At 60.2% G+C, this 24467-nt stretch overlaps 1 protein-coding gene across 1 annotated transcript; it reads left to right on the top strand.

Annotated features, from left to right (window-relative positions):
* Nucleotides 1-462: 462 nt before the first annotated feature.
* Nucleotides 463-22567, top strand: SYT3 (synaptotagmin 3). The gene is made up of 10 exons (XM_065655352.1): nt 463-504; nt 5137-5293; nt 9617-10028; nt 11329-11602; nt 12832-13050; nt 17951-18071; nt 19837-20008; nt 20698-20827; nt 21783-21853; nt 22479-22567. The coding sequence occupies exons 2-9, from the start codon at nt 5140-5142 to the stop codon at nt 21846-21848; spliced, it is 1548 nt and encodes a 515-aa protein (XP_065511424.1). The 5' UTR covers nt 463-504; nt 5137-5139; the 3' UTR covers nt 21849-21853; nt 22479-22567.
* The last annotated feature ends 1900 nt before the right edge of the window (nt 22568-24467 follow it).

Genomic DNA, 24467 nt, shown 5'->3' with positions numbered 1-24467 from the left:
ACAGGACTATGGGGCAGGTTTGGGGGGGGCTGTTTGGGGGGCAGAGCTGGGGGTGATTGTCAGCCTTGGGGGGCAGCTATGGGGCGGGGGGCAGCTATGGGGTGGGGGTGCAGCTATGGGGCGGGGGTCAGTTATGGGGCGGGGGGGATAGTTATGGGTTGGGGGGCAGTTATGGGGCTGGGAGGTAGTTATGGGGTGGGGGGGCAGTTATGGGGTGGGGGGGCAGTTATGGGGTGGGGGGGGCCCCATGGCTGCGGGTGCCCCTGGGGGGCAGCCCCATAGCTGGGGGAGGCGGTGGGGGGTGTGCATCACAGCCCTCGTGTGTTGCACAAGGGGCTGGGGGGGACCCAGGCGTCCGGGGCCCCCCCCCCCCCCACCCCCTCTCCCCCAACTCCGTGTGCCCCCCAGGTCGCCCCTCCCCCCCCCGCATGGCCCGGCCCCGCCCCCCCCCGCCCCCCCCCGGGCAGCGCTGACCCCCCCCCGCGCACCAGGAGCCGCGCACAGGTGAGGGGCTTGCACGAGGGCTTGCACGAGGGCTTGCACAAGAGGGTTTGCATGGGGGCTTGCACGAGGATTTGCAAGAGAGTTTGCACGAGGATTTGCACAAGGGTTTGCATGGGGGCTTGCATGCGGATTTGCACGAGGGTTTGCACGAGGGTTTGCAGGAGGGTTTGCAGGAGGGCTTGCACGAGGGTTTGCACAAGGGTTTGCATGGGGGCTTGCATGCGGATTTGCACGAGGGTTTGCACGAGGGTTTGCAGGAGGGTTTGCATGAGGGCTTGCACGAGGGTTTGCACAAGGGTTTGCATGGGGGCTTGCACGAGGGTTTGCAAGAGGGTTTGCAGGAGGGTTTGCACAAGGGCTTGCATGGGGGCTTGCACAAGGGTTTGCAAGAGACCTTGCACGAGGGTTTGCAAGAGGATTTGCAAGGGAGTTTGCACGAGGGTTTGCAGGAAGGTTTGCAAGAGGGCTTGCATGGAGGCTTGCATGAGGATTTGCAAGAGACCTTGCACAAGGATTTGCACGAGAGCTTGCACGAGGGCTTGCATGCGGCTTTGCAAGGTTTGCGCAAGGGTTTGCATGGGGGCTTGCACGCGGATTTGCAAGAGAGTTTGCACGAGGATTTGCACAAGGGTTTGCAGGAAGGTTTGCATGAGGGCTTGCACGAGGGTTTGCACGACGATTTGCATGAGGGTTCGCAAGAGGGTTTGCAGGAAGGTTTGCAAGAGAGTTTGCACGAGGGCTCGTATGAGGGTGTGCACGGGGGTTTGCACAGGGGATCGGGGGTTTGCACATGGTGACCGTGGCGGGGGTTGGAGTGGGTGAGCACAAACTTGTGCCCGCGGCCCCGTGCACGCTCGTGCGCACGATCGTGCGCGACTGCAACCCCGCACGAGTGCAAGCGTGAGTGTGTTCACGAGCACGACCCTGTGCACGACCCCCTTGCACGATCGCCTGCACGAGGGCGCGTGGATGCGGGTTCACAACCGCGGCCCCCGTGCACGATGGTGCTCACGAGCACCAGCCCGCGCACGGTCACGGGTGTGAGCGCAACTGTGTGCACAAGCGTGAAAGGGGCTTGGGGGGTGTAAAGTGTGTGTAACCCCTGCGTAAGGGGTGTGTAACACGTGTAAGGTGTCTGTAACCCATGTGTGAGGTGTGTGTAATCCGTGTGTAACGGGTCTGTAACCCATTTGTAAGGTGTGTGTAACCCATGTGTAAGGGGTGTGTAACCCATGTGTAAGGGGTGTGTAACCCATGTGTAAGGTGTCTGAAACCCACGGGTAACCCGTGTGTGAGGGGTGTGTAACCCTCAGGCCATGTCTGGGGACTATGAGGACGAGCTGTGCCGGGTGTGTAAGGTGTGTGTAAGGTGTGTGTAAGGTGCGTGTGCCACCCAGCTCATGTGTGGGGACTATGAGGACGAGCTGTGCCGGGTGTGTAAGGTGTGTGTAAGGTGTGTAAGATGTGTGTAAGGTGTGTGTAAGGTGTGTGTAAGGTGCGTGTACCACCCAGATCACGTCCGGGGGCTATGAGGACGAGCTGTGCCGGGTGTGTAAGGTGTGTGCACGGTGTGTGTAAGGTGTGTGTAAGGTGCGTGTACCACCCAGATCATGTCCGGGGACTATGAGGACGAGCTGTGCCGGGTGTATAAGGTGTGTATAAGGTGTGTGTAAGGTGTGTGTAAGGTGTGTGTAAGGTGCGTTTACCACCCAGATCATGTCCGGGGGCTATGAGGACAAGCTGTGCCGGGTGTGTAAGGTGTGTGTAAGGTGTGTGTAAGGTGTGTGTAAGGTGCGTGTACCACCCAGATCATGTGCGGGGACTATGCGGACGAGCTGTGCCGGGTGTGTAAGGTGTGTGTAAGGTGTGTGTACCACCCAGATCATGTCCGGGGACTATGAGGACGAGCTGTGCCGGGTGTGTAAGGTGTGTGTAAGGTGTGTGTAAGGTGTGTGTACCACCCAGATCATGACCGGGGACTATGCGGACGAGCTGTGCCGGGTGTGTAAGGTGTGTGTAAGGTGTGTGTAAGGTGCGTTTACCACCCAGATCATGTGTGGGGACTATGAGGACGAGCTGTGCCGGGTGTGTAAGGTGTGTGCAAGGTGTGTGTAAGGTGTGTGTAAGGTGCGTGTACCACCCAGATCATGTCCGGGGACTATGCGGACGAGCTGTGCTGGGTGTGTAAGGTGTGTGTAAGGTGTGTGTAAGGTGCGTGTACCACCCAGATCACGTCCAGGGACTACGAGAACGAGCTGTGCCGGGTGTGTAAGGTGTGTGTAAGGTGTGTGTAAGGTGCGTGTACCACCCAGCTCATGTGTGGGGACTATGAGGACGAGCTGTGCCGGGTGTGTAAGGTGTGTGTAAGGTGTGTGTAAGGTGTGTGTAAGGTGTGTGTAAGGTGCGTGTGCCACCCAGCTCACGTCCGGGGACTATGAGGACGAGCTGTGCCGGGTGTGTAAGGTGTGTGCAAGGTGTGTGTAAGGTGTGTGTAAGGTGCATGTACCACCCAGATCATGTCCAGGGACTATGCGGACGAGCTGTGCCGGGTGTGCAAGGTGTGTGCAAGGTGTGTGTAAGGTGTGTGTAAGGTGCGTGTACCACCCAGATCACGTCCGGGGGCTATGAGGACAAGCTGTGCCGGGTGTGTAAGGTGTGTGTAAGGTGTGTGTAAGGTGTGTGTAAGGTGCGTGTACCACCCAGATCATGTGCGGGGACTATGCGGACGAGCTGTGCCGGGTGTGTAAGGTGTGTGTAAGGTGTGTGTACCACCCAGATCATGTCCGGGGACTATGAGGACGAGCTGTGCCGGGTGTGTAAGGTGTGTGTAAGGTGTGTGTAAGGTGTGTGTACCACCCAGATCATGACCGGGGACTATGCGGACGAGCTGTGCCGGGTGTGTAAGGTGTGTGTAAGGTGTGTGTAAGGTGCGTTTACCACCCAGATCATGTCCGGGGACTATGAGGACGAGCTGTGCCGGGTGTGTAAGGTGTGTGCAAGGTGTGTGTAAGGTGTGTGTAAGGTGCGTGTACCACCCAGATCATGTCCGGGGACTATGCGGACGAGCTGTGCTGGGTGTGTAAGGTGTGTGTAAGGTGTGTGTAAGGTGCGTGTACCACCCAGATCACGTCCAGGGACTATGAGAACGAGCTGTGCCGGGTGTGTAAGGTGTGTGTAAGGTGTGTGTAAGGTGCGTGTACCACCCAGCTCATGTGTGGGGACTATGAGGACGAGCTGTGCCGGGTGTGTAAGGTGTGTGTAAGGTGTGTGTAAGGTGTGTGTAAGGTGTGTGTAAGGTGCGTGTGCCACCCAGCTCACGTCCGGGGACTATGAGGACGAGCTGTGCCGGGTGTGTAAGGTGTGTGCAAGGTGTGTGTAAGGTGTGTGTAAGGTGCATGTACCACCCAGATCATGTCCAGGGACTATGCGGACGAGCTGTGCCGGGTGTGCAAGGTGTGTGCAAGGTGTGTGTAAGGTGTGTGTAAGGTGCGTGTACCACCCAGATCACGTCCGGGGGCTATGAGGACAAGCTGTGCCGGGTGTGTAAGGTGTGTGTAAGGTGTGTGTAAGGTGTGTGTAAGGTGCGTGTACCACCCAGATCATGTGCGGGGACTATGCGGACGAGCTGTGCCGGGTGTGTAAGGTGTGTGCAAGGTGTGTGTAAGGTGTGTGTACCACCCAGATCATGTCCGGGGACTATGAGGACGAGCTGTGCCGGGTGTGTAAGGTGTGTGTAAGGTGTGTGTAAGGTGTGTGTAAGGTGTGTGTAAGGTGCGTGTGCCACCCAGCTCATGTGTGGGGACTATGAGGACGAGCTGTGCCGGGTGTGTAAGATGTGTGTAAGGTGTGTGTAAGGTGTGTGTAAGGTGCGTGTACCACCCAGATCACGTCCGGGGGCTATGAGGACGAGCTGTGCCGGGTGTGTAAGATGTATGCAAGGTGTGTGTAAGGTGTGTGTAAGGTGCGTGTACCACCCAGATCACGTCCGGGGACTATGAGGACGAGCTGTGCCGGGTGTGTAAGGTGTGTGTAAGGTGTGTGTAAGGTGCGTGTACCACCCAGATCATGTCCGGGGACTATGCGGACGAGCTGTGCTGGGTGTGTAAGGTGTGTGTAAGGTGTGTGTAAGGTGCGTGTACCACCCAGATCACGTCCAGGGACTATGAGGACGAGCTGTGCCGGGTGTGTAAGGTGTGTGCACGGTATGTGTAAGGTGTGTGTAAGGTGCGTGTACCACCCAGCTCATGTGTGGGGACTATGAGGACGAGCTGTGCCGGGTGTGTAAGGTGTGTGTAAGGTGTGTGTAAGGTGTGTGTAAGGTGTGTGTAAGGTGCGTGTGCCACCCAGCTCATGTGTGGGGACTATGAGGACGAGCTGTGCCGGGTGTGTAAGATGTGTGTAAGGTGTGTGTAAGGTGTGTGTAAGGTGCGTGTACCACCCAGATCACGTCCGGGGGCTATGAGGACGAGCTGTGCCGGGTGTGTAAGATGTATGCAAGGTGTGTGTAAGGTGTGTGTAAGGTGCGTGTACCACCCAGATCACGTCCGGGGACTATGAGGACGAGCTGTGCCGGGTGTGTAAGGTGTGTGCACGGTATGTGTAAGGTGTGTGTAAGGTGCGTGTACCACCCAGATCATGTCCGGGGACTATGAGGACGAGCTGTGCCGGGGGGCGCTGCGCCTGGTACAAGAACTCTGCTTCGCCCCCCGCGCCCGCCCCCCACACCCCAAGTGCCTGGAGTTCACGGACCTGCTGAGACACCGGGGCCACCCCCGGAGCGGGGACGGGGGTGAGAGGGACGGGGGACGTGGGACAGGGGGACAGGGGGACATGGGGATATGGGGACAGGGGGACATGGGGACAGGGGGATATGGGGACAGGGGGACAGGGGGATATGGGGACAGGGGGATATGGGGACAGGGGGACATGGGGATATGGGGACAGGGGGATATGGGGACTGGGGGGCATTGGGGACAAGGGGACAGGGGGACATGGGTACAGGGGGACATGGGTACAGGGGGACATGGGGACAGGGGGACAGAGGGACATGGGGTCAGGGGGATATGGGGTCAGGGGGATATGGGGACAGGGGGACATGGGGGACATGGGGACAGAGGGACATGGGGACAGAGGGACATGGGGTCATGTGGGACAGGGGGATATGGGGACCGGGGGATATGGGGTCATGGGGACAGGGGGACATGGGGACATGGGCATATAGGGATATGGGGACAGGGGAACATGGGGATATGGGGACAGGAGGACAAGGGGATATGGGGACGGGGGACATGGGGACACAGGGACATGGGACATGGGGACGGGGGCACATGGGGACACAGGGGACACCCCGAGGATGTGGGACAGTGCGGGGGGCACAACCCAGGGATGGGGACACCCCAAGGGTTGGTGTCCCCCTGGACATGGGGACCTGGGTGGGAAAGGGGACCCCAAGAGCTTGGGGGGACCTCAGGAGGGTGAGAGTGACCCAGGTGGGTGCCGGGTCCCATGGGTGGCTTTTGGGTCCCATGGGTGGATTTGGGTCCCTTGGGTGGCTTTGGGGTCCCTTGGATGGGTTTTGGGTCCCTTGGGTGGGTTTGGGGTCCCTTGGGTGGGTTTGGGGTCCCTTGGGTGGCTTTTGGAGACCCCAGGAGGGTGACAATGACCCAGATGGGTGCTGGGTCCCTTGGGTGGCTTTTGGGTCCTTTGGGTGGCTTTTGGGGTCCCTTGGGTGGCTTTGGGTCCCTTGGGTGGATTTGGGTCCCTTGGATGGGTTTGGGTCCCTTGGATGGGTTTGGGGTCCCTTGGGTGGCTTTTGGGTCCCTTGGATGGGTTTTGGGGTCCCTTGGGTGGCTTTTGGGTCCCTTGGATGGGTTTTGGGTCCCTTGGGTGGCTTTTGGGGTCCCTTGGGTGGGTTTGGGGTCCCTTGGGTGGCTTTTGGAGACCCCAGGAGGGTGACAATGACCCAGATGGGTGCTGGGTCCCTTGGGTGGCTTTTGGGTCCTTTGGGTGGCTTTTGGGTCCCATGGGTGGATTTGGGTCCCTTGGGTGGCTTTGGGGTCCCTTGGATGGGTTTTGGGTCCCTTGGGTGGGTTTGGGGTCCCTTGGGTGGGTTTGGGGTCCCTTGGGTGGCTTTTGGAGACCCCAGGAGGGTGACAATGACCCAGATGGGTGCTGGGTCCCTTGGGTGGCTTTTGGGTCCTTTGGGTGGCTTTTGGGGTCCCTTGGGTGGCTTTGGGTCCCTTGGGTGGATTTGGGTCCCTTGGATGGGTTTGGGTCCCTTGGATGGGTTTGGGGTCCCTTGGGTGGCTTTTGGGTCCCTTGGATGGGTTTTGGGGTCCCTTGGGTGGCTTTTGGGTCCCTTGGATGGGTTTTGGGTCCCTTGGGTGGCTTTTGGGGTCCCTTGGGTGGGTTTGGGTCCCTTGGGTGGCTTTTGGGGTCCCTTGGATGGGTTTGGGTCCCTTGGGTGGCTTTTGGGGTCCCGTGGGTGGATTTGGGTCCCTTGAGTGGATTTGGGGTCCCTTGGGTGGATTTGGGTCCCTTGGGTGGGTTTTGGGTCCCTTGGGTGGGTTTTGGGTCCCTTGGATGGATTTGGGTCCCTTGGGTGGGTTTTGGGTCCCTTGGGTGGATTTGGGTCCCTTGGGTGGGTTTTGGGTCCCTTGGATGGATTTGGGTCCCTTGGGTGGATTTGGGGTCCCTTGGGTGGCTTTTGGGGACCCCAGGAGGGTGACAATGACCCAGATGGGTGCTGGGTCCCTTGGATGGCTTTTGGGTCCTTTGGGTGGCTTTTGGGTCCCTTGGATGGATTTGGGTCCCTTGGGTGGCTTTTGGGTCCCTTGGGTGGATTTGGGGTCCCTTGGGTGGCTTTGGGTCCCTTGGATGGGTTTGGGTCCCTTGGGTGGCTTTTGGGGTCCCTTGGATGGGTTTGGGTCCCTTGGGTGGCTTTTGGGGTCCCTTGGGTGGATTTGGGTCCCTTGGGTGGCTTTTGGGGTCCCTTGGATGGATTTGGGTCCCTTGGGTGGCTTTTGGGTCCCTTGGGTGGATTTGGGGTCCCTTGGGTGGCTTTGGGTCCCTTGGATGGCTTTTGGGGTCCCTTGGATGGGTTTGGGTCCCTTGGGTGGCTTTTGGGGTCCCTTGGATGGGTTTGGGTCCCTTGGGTGGCTTTTGGGGTCCCTTGGGTGGATTTGGGTCCCTTGAGTGGATTTGGGGTCCCTTGGGTGGCTTTGGGTCTCTTGGATGGGTTTTGGGTCCCTTGGATGGATTTGGGTCCCTTGGGTGGCTTTTGGGTCCCTTGGGTGGATTTGGGTCCCTTGGGTGGCTTTTGGGTCCCTTGGATGGGTTTGGGTCCCTTGGGTGGCTTTTGGGGTCCCTTGGGTGGATTTGGGTCCCTTGGGTGGCTTTTGGGTCCCTTGGATGGGTTTGGGTCCCTTGGGTGGCTTTTAGGTCCCTTGGGTGGATTTGGGTCCCTTGGATGGGTTTGGGTCCCTTGGGTGGCTTTTGGGGATCCCCAAGTGGCTTTTGGGGTCCCTTGGGTGGGTTTGGGTCCCTTGGATGGGTTTTGGGGTCCCTTGGGTGGCTTTTGGGGTCCCTTGGGTGGCTTTGGGTCCCTTGGATGGGTTTTGGGGTCCCTTGGGTGGCTTTTGGGTCCCTTGGGTGGCTTTGGGTCCCTTGGATGGGTTTGGGTCCCTTGGATGGGTTTTGGGTCCCTTGGATGGGTTTTGGGTCCCTTGGGTGGCTTTGGGTCCCTTGGATGGGTTTTGGGTCCCTTGGGTGGCTTTTGGGGTCCCTTGGATGGGTTTTGGGTCCCTTGGGTGGATTTTGGGTCCCTTGGATGGATTTTGGGGTCCCTTGGATGGGTTTTGGGTCCCTTGGGTGGATTTTGGGTCCCTTGGATGGATTTTGGGGTCCCTTGGATGGGTTTTGGGTCCCTTGGGTGGATTTGGGTCCCTTGAGTGGCTTTTGGGTCCCTTGGGTGGATTTGGGTCCCTTGGGTGGCTTTTGGGTCCCTTGGATGGGTTTTGGGGTCCCTTGGATGGGTTTGGGTCCCTTGGATGGGTTTGGGTCCCTTGGATGGCTTTTGGGGTCCCTTGGGTGGCTTTGGGTCTCTTGGATGGGTTTTGGGTCCCTTGGATGGATTTGGGTCCCTTGGGTGGATTTGGGTCCCTTGGGTGGATTTGGGGTCCCTTGGGTGACTTTTGGGGTCCCTTGGATGAGTTTTGGGTCCCTTGGATGGCTTTTGGGTCCCTTGGGTGGATTTGGGTCCCTTGGATGGGTTTTGCGTCCCTTGGATGGGTTTTGGGTCCCTTGGGTGGCTTTTGGGTCCCTTGGATGGGTTTGGGTCCCTTGGATGGCTTTTGGGGTCCCTTGGATGGGTTTTGTGTCCCTTGGGTGGATTTGGGTCCCTTGAGTGGATTTGGGGTCCCTTGGGTGGCTTTGGGTCTCTTGGATGGGTTTTGGGTCCCTTGGATGGCTTTTGGGGTCCCTTGGATGGGTTTTGGGTCCCTTGGGTGGCTTTTGGGTCCCTTGGGTGGATTTGGGTCCCTTGGGTGGCTTTGGGTCCCTTGGGTGGATTTGGGGTCCCTTGGGTGGCTTTTGGGGACCCCAGGAAGATGACAATGACCCAGATGGGTGCTGGGTCCCTTGGGTGGATTTGGGTCCCTTGGGTGGCTTTTGGGGTCCCTTGGATGGGTTTTGGGTCCCTTGGGTGGATTTGGGTCCCTTGGATGTGTTTGGGGTCCCTTGGGTGGCTTTGGGTCCCTTGGGTGGATTTGGGGTCCCTTGGATGGGTTTGGGTCCCTTGGGTGGCTTTTGGGTCCCTTGGGTGGCTTTTGGGTCCCTTGGATGGGTTTTGGGGTCCCTTGGATGGGTTTGGGTCCCTTGGATGGGTTTTGGGTCCCTTGGGTGGCTTTAGGTCCCTTGGGTGCCTTTTGGGTCCCTTGGTTGGTTTTTGGGTCCCTTGGATGGGTTTGGGGTCCCTCGGGTATGTTTTGGGGACCCCCGGCGTGCTCCGCTCCCCTCGGGCGCCTTTCCCCCCCCGCCTCCCCACATTTCCCCCCCCTGCCCCATCCTATCCCCCCCCCCCATATTTCGGGGTTCCCGCGTGTCCCCCCCCCAGAGGTGTCCGTCAGTCTCCTGTCCGTCATCGTCACCTTCTGCGGCATCGTCCTGCTGGGGGTGTCGCTCTTCGTGTCCTGGAAGCTCTGCTGGCTGCCCTGGCGCCACAAGGGGGGCCCGGGGGGCGCCCCCCCCCGCAAAGAGCCCCCCCAAAGTTTGGGGGGCGGCGCTTTCGGGGACCCCCCGAGCGAGCGGGGAGGAGGGGGGGAGGCGGGACTCGAACCGCCGCCCGAGCGCTGCTACCTGGACATGGGGCCGTGTCCTGAGGGGGGGCGGGCGCTGGGGCCCCCCCCGGCTCAGGGGACGCCCCAAGTGGCAGCGCCGGGTCCCCCCCCCGAGCTCGGGGGGGACGCGGGGACGGGGACGTTGCCCAGCGCCAGCTCCCAGCAGCACGTGGGGGCGCTGGGGAGCAGGTACGGGGGACATATGGGGGGCATATGGGGACAGGGGGGTATGGGGACATGGGGACATATGGGGAACAGGGGGACATATGGGGGACAGGGGGGTATGGGGGACATGGGGACATATGGGGGACAGGGGGGTATGGGGACATATGGGGGACAGGGGGGGTATGGGGATGTGGGGACATATGGGGGACGGGGGACATATGGGGGACAGGGGGGGTATGGGGACATATGGGGGACAGGGGGGGTATGGGGACATATGGGGGACGGGGGGGTATGGGGGACAGGGGGACATATGGGGGACAGGGGGACATATGGGGGACGGGGGGACATATGGAGGACAGGGGGACATGGGGACATATGGGGGACAGGGGGACATATGGGGGACGGGGGGGTATGTGGGACATGGGGACATATTGGGGACAGGGGGGTATGGGGACATGGGGACATATGGGGGACAGGGGGACATCTGGGGGACATGAGGACAGATGGGGACATGAGGACATATGGGGCACATGGGGATGGGGCATATGGGGACAGGGGGACATGGGGACATGGTGGGACAGGGGGACAGGAGGACATGGGGATATGGGACAGGGGGACATGGGGACATGGTGGGACAGGGGGACAGGAGGACATGGGGACATGATGGGACATGGGGACAGGGGGACATGGGGATATGGGACAGGGGGACATGGGGACATGGTGGGACATGGGGACACGGTGGGACATAGGGACAGGGGAACATGGTGGGACATGGGGACATGGGGGGACATGGGGATATGGGACAGGGGGACATGGGGACAGGAGGACATGGGGACATGGTGGGACATGGGGACAGGGGGACATGGTGGGACATGGGGACATGGGGGGACATGGGGATATGGGACAGGGGGACATGGGGACAGGAGGACATGGGGACATGGTGGGACATGGGGACAGGGGGACATGGTGGGACATGGGGACATGGGGGGACATGGGGATATGGGACAGGGGGACATGGGGACAGGAGGACATGGGGACATGGTGGGACATGGGGACAGGGGGACATGGTGGGACATGGGGACATGGGGGGACATGGGGATATGGGACAGGGGGACATGGGGACATGGTGGGACATGGGGACAGGGGAACATGGGGACTTGGGGATACGGGACATGGGGACATGGTGGGACATGGGGACATGGGGGGACATGGGGACACGGGACAGGGGGACACGGGACATGGGGACACGGTGGGACACGCGCCACGGGGCCAGCGCTGCCACCGGGGGGTGACCCAGCCCCTCCCCCCCCCTGCCCCCCCCCAGCCCCCCCCTGGCCGAGGACAAACCGGAGCCCCCGAGCGCCCCCGGGCTGGGCCAGATCCAGCCCGAGCTCTACGGGGACGGGGACGGCGCCCGCGGGGCCGCGCCCACCTGCGGCCGCCTGGCGGTGGCGCTGCGCTACGCCTACGGCTCCCAGCAGCTGGTGGTTCGAGTCCTGCGTGCGGCGGAACTGCCGCCCAAGGACCCCAACGGGCTGAGCGACCCCTACGTGAAGATTCACCTGCTGCCCGAGCGCAAGAAGAAGTGCCAGACCAAGGTGGGGGGGTGGGGGTGATGGGGTGGGGGGGTGATGGGGTGAATGGGGGTGGGGGGGTGGGGGGGGTGATGGGATGAATGGGGGTGGGGGGGTGATGGGGTGAATGGGGGTGGGGGGGTGATGGGGTGAGTGGGGGTGATGGGGTGAATGGGGGTGATGGGGTGGGGGGGTGATGGGGTGAGGGGGATAATAGGGATAATGAGGTGGGGGGATGATGGGGGGGATGAGGGGAATAATGGGGTGAGGGGGATAATGGGGTGATTGGGGGCGATGAGGGTAATGGGATGAATGGGGGTAAGGGGGTGGGGGGGTGATGGGGTGAATGGGGGTGATGGGGTGGGGGGGATAATGGGGTGAATGGGGGTGATGGGGTAAGGGGGTGAATGGGGGTGGGGGGGTGATGGGGTGAATGGGGGTAAGGGGTTGGGGGGGTGATGGGGTGAATGGGATGGGGGGTTGTAATGGGGTGGGGGGGTGATGGGGTGAATGGGGGCGATGGGGTGGGGGGGATAATGGGGTGGGGGAATAATGGGGTGAATGGGGGTAATGGGGTGGGGGGGGTGATGGGGTGGGGGAATAATGGGGTGAATGGGGGTGATGGGGTGATGGGGGGATAATGGGGTGGGGGGGTAATGGGGTGAATGGGGGTGATGGGGTGAATGGGGGTGAATGGGGTGAAGGGACCGGATTTGGCAATAGACGGGAGCTGGATTTGGGGCTGCAGGGGTGAATAATGAGGGAAAATACCCCAAAATGGGCCAAACCGAGATGAGATTTTTTGGGCAAACCCTGGAAACCCTGGACTGGATTCGGCAATAGCAGCTGGATTTGGGGCTGCAGAGGCGAATAATGAGGGAAAATACCCCAAAATGGGCCAAACCGAGATGGGATTTTTTGGGCAAACCCTGGAAACCCTGGACTGGATTCGGCAATAGACGGGAGCTGGATTTGGGGCTGCAGAGGCAAATAATGAGGGAAAATACCCCAAAATGGGCCAAACCGAGATGAGATTTTTTGGGCAAACCCTGGAAACCCTGGACTGGATTCGGCAATAGACGGGAGCTGGATTTGGGGCTGCAGAGGCAAATAATGGGGGAAAATACCCCAAAATGGGCCAAACCGAGGCGGGATTTCCGGGGCCGCTTGCAAATCCCGGCCCGGATCGGGCGCCGCGCAGGATTTAGGATCGGACTCGCCGATCTGCGGGGTTTTTTTCTTGGGGTCCCCAGGTGCACCGGCGCACCCTGAACCCCGTGTTCGAGGAGACGTTCAGCTTCGGGGTGCCCTTCGCCGAGCTGCCCTCGCGCCGCCTGCACTTCAGCGTCTACGACTTCGACCGCTTCTCGCGCCACGACCTGATCGGGCAGGTGGTGCTGGACAACCTGCTGGAGGCCGTGGAGCGCGGCCCCGACGTGCCCATCTGGAGGGACATCGTGGAGGGCGGCGGGGTGAGGGCGGCGGCGGCGGCGCGGGCTGGAGGCGCGTGCAAAGCGGGTTGCGGGCGCGGTGGCAAATGCGGTTGCAAAGCTGGTGGCAGGTGCGGTTGCAAATGCGGTTGCAAATGCGGTTGCAAAGCTGGTGGCAGGTGCGGTTGCAAGTGCGGTTGCAAAGCTGGTGGCAGGTGCGTTTGCAAATGCAGTTGCAAATGCGTTTGCAAATGTGGTTGCAGGTGCGTTTGCAAATGCGGTTGCAAATGCGGTTGCAGGTGAGTTTGTAAATGCATTTGTAAATGCGTTTGCAAAACTGGTGGCAGGTGCATTTGCAAATGCTTTTGCAAAGCTGGTGGCAGGTGCGTTTGCAAATGCAGTTGCAAATGCGTTTGTAAATGCGGTTGCAAAGCTGGTGGCAGGTGCGTTTGCAAATGCGGTTGCAAATGCGGTTGCAAAGCTGGTGGCAGGTGCGTTTGCAAATGCGGTTGCAGGTGCGTTTGTAAATGCATTTGTAAATGCGGTTGCAAAGCTGGTGGCAGGTGCGGTTGCAAATGCGGTTGCAAAGCTGGTGGCAGGTGCGTTTGCAAATGCGGTTGCAGGTGCGTTTGTAAATGCATTTGTAAATGCGTTTGCAAAGCTGGTGGCAGGTGCGTTTGCAAATGCAGTTGCAAATGCGTTTGCAAATGCGTTTGCAAAGCTGGTGGCAGGTGCGTTTGCAAATGCGGTTGCAAATGCGGTTGCAAAGCTGGTGGCAGGTGCGTTTGCAAATGCGGTTGCAAATGCGGTTGCAAAGCTGGTGGCAGGTGCGTTTGCAAATGCGGTGGCAGGTGCGTTTGTAAATGCATTTGTAAATGCGTTTGCAAAGCTGGTGGCAGGTGCGGTTGCAAATGCGGTTGCAAAGCTGGTGGCAGGTGCGTTTGCAAATGCGTTTGCAAAGCTGGTGGCAGGTGCGTTTGCAAATGCAGTTGCAAATGCGTTTGCAAATGCGTTTGCAAAGCTGGTGGCAGGTGCGTTTGCAAATGCAGTTGCAAATGCGGTTGCAAAGCTGGTGGCAGGTGCGTTTGCAAATGCGTTTGCAAATGCGGTTGCAAAGCTGGTGGCAGGTGCGTTTGCAAATGCGTTTGCAAAGCTGGTGGCAGGTGCGTTTGCAAATGCAGTTGCAAATGCGGTTGCAAATGCGGTTGCAAAGCTGGTGGCAGGTGCGTTTGCAAATGCAGTTGCAAATGCGGTTGCAAAGCTGGTGGCAGGTGCGTTTGCAAATGCGGTTGCAAATGCGGTTAGCAGGTGCATTTGTAAATGCATTTGTAAATGCGGTTGCAAAGCTGGTGGCAGGTGCGGTTGCAAATGCGTTGGCAAAGCTGGTGGCAGGTGCGGTTGCAAAGCTGGTGGCAGGTGCGTTTGCAAATGCAGTTGCAAATGCGTTTGCAAATGTGGTTGCAGGTGCGTTTGCAAATGCGGTTGCAAATGCGGTTGCAAAGCTGGTGGCAGGTGCGGTTGCAAGTGCGGTTGCAAAGCTGGTGGCAGGTGCGTTTGCAAATGCAGTTGCAAATGCGTTTGCAAATGTGGTTGCAGGTGCGTTTGCAAATGCGGTTGCAAATGCGGTTGCAGGTGAGTTTGTAAATGCATTTGTAAATGCGTTTGCAAAACTGGTGGCAGGTGCATTTGCAAATGCTTTTGCAAAGCTGGTGGCAGGTGCGTTTGCAAATGCAGTTGCAAATGCGTTTGTAAATACGGTTGCAAAGCTGGTGGCAGGTGCGTTTGCAAATGCGGTTGCAAATGCGGTTGCAAAGCTGGTGGCAGGTGCGTTTGCAAATGCGGTTGCAAATGCGGTTGCAGGTGCGTTTGTAAATGCATTTGTAAATGCGGTTGCAAAGCTGGTGGCAGGTGCGGTTGCAAATGCGGTTGCAAAGCTGGTGGCAGGTGCGTTTGCAAATGCGGTTGCAGGTGCGTTTGTAAATGCATTTGTAAATGCGTTTGCAAAGCTGGTGGCAGGTGCGGTTGCAAATGCGGTTGCAAAGCTGGTGGCAGGTGCGTTTGCAAATGCGTTTGCAAAGCTGGTGGCAGGTGCGTTTGCAAATGCAGTTGCAAATGCGTTTGCAAATGCGTTTGCAAAGCTGGTGGCAGGTGCGGTTGCAAATGCGGTTGCAAATGCGGTTGCAAAGCTGGTGGCAGGTGCGTTTGCAAATGCGTTTGCAAAGCTGGTGGCAGGTGCGTTTGCAAATGCAGTTGCAAATGCGGTTGCAAATGCGGTTGCAAAGCTGGTGGCAGGTGCGTTTGCAAATGCGGTGGCAGGTGCGTTTGTAAATGCATTTGTAAATGCGTTTGCAAAGCTGGTGGCAGGTGCGGTTGCAAATGCGGTTGCAAAGCTGGTGGCAGGTGCGTTTGCAAATGCGTTTGCAAAGCTGGTGGCAGGTGCGTTTGCAAATGCAGTTGCAAATGCGTTTGCAAATGCGTTTGCAAAGCTGGTGGCAGGTGCGTTTGCAAATGCAGTTGCAAATGCGGTTGCAAAGCTGGTGGCAGGTGCGTTTGCAAATGCGGTTGCAAATGCGGTTGCAAAGCTGGTGGCAGGTGCGTTTGCAAATGCGTTTGCAAAGCTGGTGGCAGGTGCGTTTGCAAATGCAGTTGCAAATGCGGTTGCAAATGCGGTTGCAAAGCTGGTGGCAGGTGCGTTTGCAAATGCAGTTGCAAATGCGGTTGCAAAGCTGGTGGCAGGTGCGTTTGCAAATGCGGTTGCAAATGCGGTTAGCAGGTGCGTTTGTAAATGCATTTGTAAATGCGGTTGCAAAGCTGGTGGCAGGTGCGTTTGCAAATGCGGTTGCAAATGCAGTTGCAAATGCGGTTGCAGGTGCGTTTGTAAATGCATTTGTAAATGCAGTTGCAAAGCTGGTGGCAGGTGCGGTTGCAAATGCGGTTGCAAATGCGGTTGCAAAGCTGGTGGCAGGTGCGTTTGCAAATGCGGTTGCAAATGCGGTTGCAAAGCTGGTGGCAGGTGCGTTTGCAAATGCGTTTGCAAAGCTGGTGGCAGGTGCGGTTGCAAATGCGGTTGCAAATGCGGTTGCAGGTGCGTTTGTAAATGCATTTGTAAATGCGTTTGCAAAGCTGGTGGCAGGCGCGGTTGCAAATGCGGTTGCAAATGCGGTTGCAGGTGCGTTTGTAAATGCATTTGTAAATGCGTTTGCAAAACTGGTGGCAGGTGCATTTGCAAATGCGTTGGCAAAGCTGGTGGCAGGTGCGTTTGCAAATGCGTTTGCAAAGCTGGTGGCAGGTGCGGTTGCAAATGCGGTTGCAAAGCTGGTGGCAGGTGCGTTTGCAAATGCAGTTGCAAATGCGGTTGCAAATGCGGTTGCAAAGCTGGTGGCAGGTGCGGTTGCAAATGCGTTTGCAAATGTGGTTGCAGGTGCGTTTGCAAATGCGGTTGCAAATGCGGTTGCAAAGCTGGTGGCAGGTGCGTTTGCAAATGCGGTTGCAAATCTGTTTGCAAAGCTGGTGGCAGGTGCGGTTGCAAATGCGTTTGCAAATGTGGTTGCAGGTGCGTTTGCAAATGCGGTTGCAAATGCGGTTGCAAAGCTGGTGGCAGGTGCGTTTGCAAATGCGGTTGCAAATCTGTTTGCAAAGCTGGTGGCAGGTGCGTTTGCAAATGCGGTTGCAAATGCGTTTGCAGGTGCGTTTGCAAATGCGGTTGCAAATGCGGTTGCAAAGCTGGTGGCAGATGCGTTTGCAGATGCGTTTGCAGGTGCATTTGCAGATGCCTTCGCAGGTGCGTTTGCAGGTTCATTTGCAGGTGAATTTGTAGATGCATTTGCAGGTGTGTTTGCAGGTGTGTTTGCAAATGCATTTGCAGGAGCTTTTGCAGATGCATTTGCAGGTGTGTTTGCAGGTGTACTTGCAGGAGCTTTTGTGTGTGCATTTGCAGGTGCATTTGCAGGTGCATTTGCAGATGCGTTTGCAGGTGCATTTGCAGGTGAATTTGCAGATGCATTTGCAGGTGTGTTTGCAGGTGTGTTTGCAAATGCATTTGCAGGAGCTTTTGCACATGCATTTGCAGATGCGTTTGCAAATGCATTTGTGGGAGCTTTTGCAGATGCATTTGCAGGTGTGTTTGCAGATGCATTTGGAGGAGCTTTTGCAGGAGCTTTTGCAGATGCATTTGCAGGTGTACTTGCAGGAGCTTTTGTGTGTGCATTTGCAGATGCATTTGCAGATGCATTTGCACATGCGTTTGCAGATGCATTTGCCGGTGTGTTTGCAGGTGCATTTGCAGGTGCATTTGCCAGTGCATTTGCAGGAGCTTTTGTGCGTGCATTTGCAGATGCATTTGCAGAAGCTTTTGTGTGTGCATTTGCAGATGCTTTTGCAAATGTGTTTGCAGGCGTGTTTGCAGATGCATTTGCAGGTGTGTTTGCAGGTGTGTTCGCAGATGCATTTGCAGGAGCTTTTGCAGATGCATTTGCAGGTGTGTTTGCTGATGCATTTGCAGGAGCTTTTGCAGGTGCATTTGCAGATGCATTTGCAGGTGTACTTGCAGGAGCTTTTGTGTGTGCATTTGCAGATGCATTTGCAGATGCGTTTGCAGGAGCTTTTGCAGATGCGTTTGCAGATGCATTTGCAGATGCATTTGCAGATGCGCTTGCAGATGCGTTTGCAGATGCATTTGCAGATGCATTTGCAGGTGTGTTTGCAGGTGTGTTTGCAAATGCATTTGCAGGAGCTTTTGCAGATGCATTTGCAGATGTGTTTGCAGATGCATTTGCAGATGTGTTTGCAGGTGTTTGCAGATGCATTTGCAGGAGCTTTTGCAGATGCGTTTGCAGATGCATTTGCAGATGCGCTTGCAGATGCGTTTGCAGATGCATTTGCAGGTGCGTTCGCAGGCCCCCCGTGACCCCCCGTGCCCCCCGCCCCGCGCTGCCCCCTGCAGGAAAAGGCCGACCTGGGCGAGCTGAACTTCTCGCTGTGTTACCTGCCCACGGCCGGGAGACTCACGGTGACCGTGATCCGAGCGACCAACCTGCGCGCCATGGACCTCACCGGCTACTCGGGTACGGACGGACGGACGGACGGACAGGGGGACGGGGGGACAGGGGGACAGGGGGACATGGGGACAGGGGGACAGGGGGACATGGGGACAACGGGACAGGGGGACATGGGGACAGGGGGATATGGGGACATGGGGACGGGGACAGGGGGACAGGGGGACAGGGGGACATGGGGACAGGGGGACAGGGGGACAGGGGGACATGGGGACAACGGGACAGGGGGACATGGGGACAGGGGGATATGGGGACATGGGGACGGGGACAGGGGGACATGGGGACGGGGACAGGGGGACAGGGGGACAGGGGGACAGGGGGATGTGGGGACAGGGGGACATGGGGACGTGGGGATATGGGGACAATGGGGACAGGGGGATACGGGGACATGGGGACAGGGGGACACGGGGACAATGGGGACAGGGGGACATGGGGACAGGGGGACATGGGGACATGGGAACATGGGGACAGGGGACATGGGGACAATGGGGACAGGGGGACATGGGGATATGGGGACAGGGAGATATGGGGACAGGGGGCTATGGGGACAGGGGGACATGGGGACAACGGGACAGGGGGACATGGGGACAGGGGGATATGGGGACAGGGGGACAGGGGGATATGGGGACATGGGGACAGGGGGATATGGGGACAGGGGGACAGGGGGATATGGGGACATGGGGACAGGGGGACATGGGGACAGGGGGACATGGGGACATGGGAACATGGGGACAGGGGACATGGGGACAATGGGGACAGGGGGACATGGGGATATGGGGACAGGGGGCTATGGGGACAGGGGGACATGGGGACAACGGGATATGGGGACATGGGGACATGGGGACAGGGGGACAGGGGGACAGGGGGACATGGGGACAGGGGGACAGGGGGATATGGGGATATGGGGACATGGGGACAGGGGGACATGGGGACAGGGGGACAGGGGGATATGGGGACAGGGGGACATGGAGACAGGGGGACAGGGGGACAGGGGGATATGGGGACAGGGGGACAGGGGGACAGGGGGATATGGGGATATGGGGATATGGGGACAATGGGGACATGGGGACAGGGGGACATGGGGACATGGGGACAGGGGGATGTGGGGACAGGGGGACATGGGGACGTGGGGATATGGGGACAATGGGGACAGGGGGATACGGGGACATGGGGACAGGGGGACACGGGGACAATGGGGACAGGGGGACATGGGGACAGGGGGACATGGGGACATGGGAACATGGGGACAGGGGACATGGGGACAATGGGGACAGGGGGACATGGGGATATGGGGACAGGGGGATATGGGGACAGGGGGCTATGGGGACAGGGGGACATGGGGACAACGGGACAGGGGGACATGGGGACAACGGGATATGGGGACATGGGGACATGGGGACATGGGGATATGGGGACATGGGGACATGGGGACAGGGGGACAGGGGGACAGGGGGACAGGGGGATATGGGGACAGGGGGATATGGCGACATGGGGACATGGGGACATGGGGATATGGGGACAGGGGGACAGGGGGACAGGGGGATATGGGGGTAGTGTTGAGTGGCTGTGGCTCTCTATGGGGTGGCTGTGGCTCTGCCCCACAGATCCGCAGGTCAAGGCGTCCCTGGTGGCCGAGGGTGCCCGTGGGTCAATATGGGTCACTGTGGGTCAATAGGGGTCACTGTGGGTCAATAGGGGTCACTGTGGGGCTCTGTGGCTCAGCTACGGGTCAGCTATGGGTCAGCTATGGGTCAGCTATGGGTCTGCCCCACAGATCCGTACGTCAAGGCGTCCCTGATGGCCGAGGGCCGGCGGCTCAAGAAGCGCAAGACGTCCATCAAGAAGAACACGCTGAACCCCAGTTACAACGAGGCGCTGGTGTTCGACCTGCCCCAGGACAGCGTGCGCCTCGTGGGGCTCACCATCGCCGTGGTGGACTACGACTGGTCAGTGTGGGGCCCGGACGCCTGGGTCCCCTCGCCGTGGGGCTGGGGAGGGGCTGGGAAGGGCCCGGGGGTCATGGGGAGAGTCCTCGTGCGAGGGCTTTTGCACAAGAACGTGCACCAGGTTGGTTTCACTATCACCATCATGGATTATAACGGGTCAGTTATGGGGCCCGGACGCCTGGGTCCCCTCGCCGTGGGGCTGGGGGGGATTGTGGGGGTCATGGGGGTGTCCCCCCTCATGTCCCCATGTGTCCCCAGCATCGGTCACAACGAGGTGATCGGGCTGTGGGTGTTGATGTCCCCAATGTGCCCCTATGTCCCCATGATGTCCCCATGTTGATGTCCCCATGTCCCCATGTCCCCACGTCCCCATGCTGATGTCCTCATGTCCCCATGTTGATGTCCCCATGCTGATGTCCCCATGTCCCCATGCTGATGTCCCCATGTTCATGTCCCCATGTCCCCATGCTGACGTCCCCATGTCCCCATGTCCCCATGTGTCCCCATGCTGATGTCCCCATGTCCCCATGTTCATGTCCCCATGTCCCCATGCTCATGTCCCCATGTCCCCATGTGTCCCCATGCTGATGTCCCCATGTCCCCATGCTGATGTCCCCATGTCCCCATGTCCCCATGTCCCCATGTCCCCATGCCCCCATGCTGATGTCCCCATGTCCCCCTGTCCCCAGCATCGGTCACAACGAGGTGATCGGGCTGTGCCGCGTGGGCCGGGGGGCGGAGCCTCCGGGCCGGGCTCACTGGGAGCGGATGTTGGCGAATCCCCGGAAACCCATCGAGCAGTGGCACCCCCTGGTGGAGGTGAGCGGCTGCCCCGCGCTGTGGCCTGTGGCCTGTCCCCCTGTCCCCTGTCCCCATGTCCCATGTCCCCCTGTCCCCATGTCCCCCTGTCCCCATGTCCCCTGTCCCCATGTCCCCATGTCCCATGTCCCCCTGTCCCCATGTCCCCATGTCCCCCTGTCCCCACGTCCCCTGTCCCATGTCCCCCTGTCCCCCTGTCCCCACGTCCCCATGTCCCCATATCCCCATGTCCCCATATACCCCTGTCCCCCTGTCCCCCTGTCCCTCTGTCCCCCCATCCCCCTGTCCCCCTGTCCCCATGTCCCCCTGTCCCCTGTCCCCATGTCCCCCTGTCCACATGTCCCCTGTCCCCATGTCCCCATGTCCCCATGTCCCCCTGTCCCCTGTCCCCATGTCCCCCTGTCCCCACGTCCCCCTGTCCCCATGTCCCCATGTCCCTCTGTCCCCATGTCCCCACGTCCCCCTGTCCCCACGTCCCCCTGTCCCCATGTCCCCCTGTCCCCACGTCCCCATGTCCCTCTGTCCCCATGTCCCCATGTCCCCGTGTCCCCCTGTCCCCATGTCCCCTGTCCCCCTGTCCCCATATCCCCCTGTCCCCATGTCCCTATGTTCCCCTGTCCCCCTGTCCCCATGTCCCCATATCCCCCTGTCCCCATGTCCCCATGTCCCCCTGTCCCTCTGTCCCCATGTCCCCTGTCCCCCTGTCCCCATATCCCCCTGTCCCCATGTCCCTATGTCCCCATGTCCCCCTATCCCTCTGTCCCCATGTCCCCATGTCCCCCTGTCCCCATGTCCCCTGTCCCCCTGTCCCCAAATCCCCCTGTCCCCATGTCCCCATGTCCCCCTATCCCTCTGTCCCCATGTCCCCATGTCCCCCTGTCCCCGTGTCCCCCCGTTCCCCTGTCCCCATGTCCCCATAACCCCCTGTCCCCATGTCCCCATGTCCCCAATACAGGAAAAGTCTCTGGTGACATCGCGGGACAAACCCGGGTCTGTGCTGGAGCCCGTGGGCCCCGACTGAGCCCAGTGAGGAGCTGGGAGGGACTGGGAGGGACTGGGAGGGACTGGGAAGGACTGGGAGGGACTGGGAACCGCATTGGGGGCACTGGGGGGCACTGGGATGTACTGGGAGCTGCACTGGGATGCACTGGGAACACACTGGTGGACACTGGGATGTACTGGGAGGCACTGGGAGGTACTGGGATGTACAGGGAGGCACTGGGAACACACTGGGGGGCACTGGGATGTACTGGGAGGGAACTGGGGGTTACTGGGGGGGTATTTTACCATCCTGGGAGGGCACTTTGCCATACTGGGGGGTACTGGGCCATACTGGGGGGTACTGGGCCATACTGGGGGGGGTACTGGGCCATACTGGGGGGTACTGGGCCATACTGGGGGGGGTACTGGGCCATACTGGAAGGGCACTTTGCCATACTGGTGGGTACTGGGCCATACTGGTAGATACTGGGCCATAGTGGGGGGGCACAATACCTTACTGGGGGGGGCATTGGGGCATACTGGGAGGCCAGTTTACCATCCTGGGGGGACACTGGGCCATACTGGGAGGGCACTTTGCCATACTGGGGGCACATCACCATACTGGTGGGTACTGGGCCATACTGGGAGTCACTGGTCTGTCTCTCCGCAGGACCCCGAAGCCATAGGGACCCCCGGGCCCCCCCGGGCCCCGACCTGCACCACAAGGGGGGCCCCGCCCCCCCCACTGTGAACCCCGGCGTCCGGGAGGGGATCCCCATGAAGGACCCAGGCGTCCGGGAGGGGATCCCCATGAAGGACCCAGGCGTCCGGGAGGGGATCCGTCCCCCCTTGAAGGACCCAGGCGTCCGGGAGGGGGATCCCCCCGACTGAGGGACCCAGGCGTCCGGGAGGGGATCCCACCAAAGGACCCAGGCGTCCGGGAGGGGGATCCCCCCCTTGAAGGACCCAGGCGTCCGGGAGGGGATCCCCGTGAAGGACCCAGGCGTCCGGGAGGGGATCCGTCCCCCCTTGAAGGACCCAGGCGTCCGGGAGGGGGATCCCCCCCCATGAAGGACCCGGGCGTCCGGGAGGGGGATCCCCCCGACTGAGGGACCCAGGCGTCCGGGAGGGGATCCCACCAAAGGACCCAGGTGTCCGGGAAGGGATCCCCGCCTTGAAGGACCCAGGCGTCCGGGAGGGGATCCCACCAAAGGACCCAGGCGTCCGGGAGGGGGATCCCCCCCTTGAAGGACCCAGGCGTCCGGGAGGGGATCCCCCCAAAGGACCCAGGCGTCCGGGAGGGGATCGCCCCCACTGAGGGACCCAGGCGTCCGGGTGGGGATCCCCCCTCATGAAGGACCCAGGCGTCCGGGAGGGGATCCCACCAAAGGACCCAGGCGTCCGGGAGGGGATCCCCCCCTGAGGGACCCAGGCGTCCGGGCATCGCTCCCCCCCCCCCGTGATGTGTTTGTATGTGGGGGGCCCTTGGAGGGACCCAGGCGTCCGGGTGCCCCCCAACCCCCCCCCCCCCTCCCACCTCGTGTCATGTATTTGTACGTGGGGGGGGCCAAAGGGGACCCAGGCGTCCGGTGCGCCCCACCCCCCCCCCTTCTGTGTGTCTATGGGGGGCCCCAAAAGGGACCCAGGCATCCGGGAGCCCCCCCTCGTGTGTGTCTATGTAGGGGACCCAGGCGTCCGGGCCCCCCCGAAGGCCCCGCGTCCCCCCCCGTCCCATGTCCCTGTGTCTGTGTCACCGTGTGGGGCCGGGGGGGCCCCAGAAGCCATAAAACCCCCCAATAAACCCCCAGGAGCCGCCTGAGCCTCCCTGAGCTGGGACAGGGGACGGGGGACGGGGGGACAGGGGGACATGGGGACAGGGGACATGGGAACAGGGGGATGGGGGGACAGGGGGACATGGGGATATGGGGACGGGGGGACATGGGGACAGGGGGACATGGGGACAGGGGGATGGGGGGACAGGGGGACATGGGGATATGGGGACATGGGGACAGGGGGACAGGGGGATATGGGGACAGGGGACATGGGAACAGGGGGACATGGGGACAGGGGGATATGGGGACATGGGGACAGGGGGACATGGGGACATGGGGATATGGGGACATGGGGACAGGGGGACATGGGGACAGGGGGACAGGGGGACATGGGGACAGGGGACAGGGGGATATGGGGATATGGGGACATGGGGACATGGGGATATGGGGACAGGGGGACAGGGGGACATGGGATATGGGGACAGGGGGATATGGGGACAGGGGGACAGGGGGACATGGGGACAGGGGGATGTGGGGACAGGGGGACATGGGGACAGGGGGACATGGGGACATGGGGACAGGGGGATATGGGGACAGGGGGACAGGGGGACATGGGGACCGGGGGACATGGGGACAGGGGGATGTGGGGACATGGGGACAGGGGGACAGGGGGATATGGGGACAGGTGGACATGGGGACAGGGGGTCATGGGGACAGGGGGATGTGGGGACATGGGGACATGGGGACGGGGGATATGGGGACAGGGGGATGGGGGACAGGGGGACATGGGGATATGGGGACAGGGGGACAGGGGGACAGGGGGACATGGGGATATGGGGACATGGGGACAGGGGGATATGGGGACATGGGGACAGGGGGACAGGGGG

This window comes from Caloenas nicobarica, chromosome 39 (assembly GCF_036013445.1).
Source record: "Caloenas nicobarica isolate bCalNic1 chromosome 39, bCalNic1.hap1, whole genome shotgun sequence".
NCBI classification, from domain to species: domain Eukaryota; kingdom Metazoa; phylum Chordata; class Aves; order Columbiformes; family Columbidae; genus Caloenas; species Caloenas nicobarica.
Note: the sequence above shows the minus strand (reverse complement) of the source record. Positions and strands in the feature narration are given on the sequence as shown.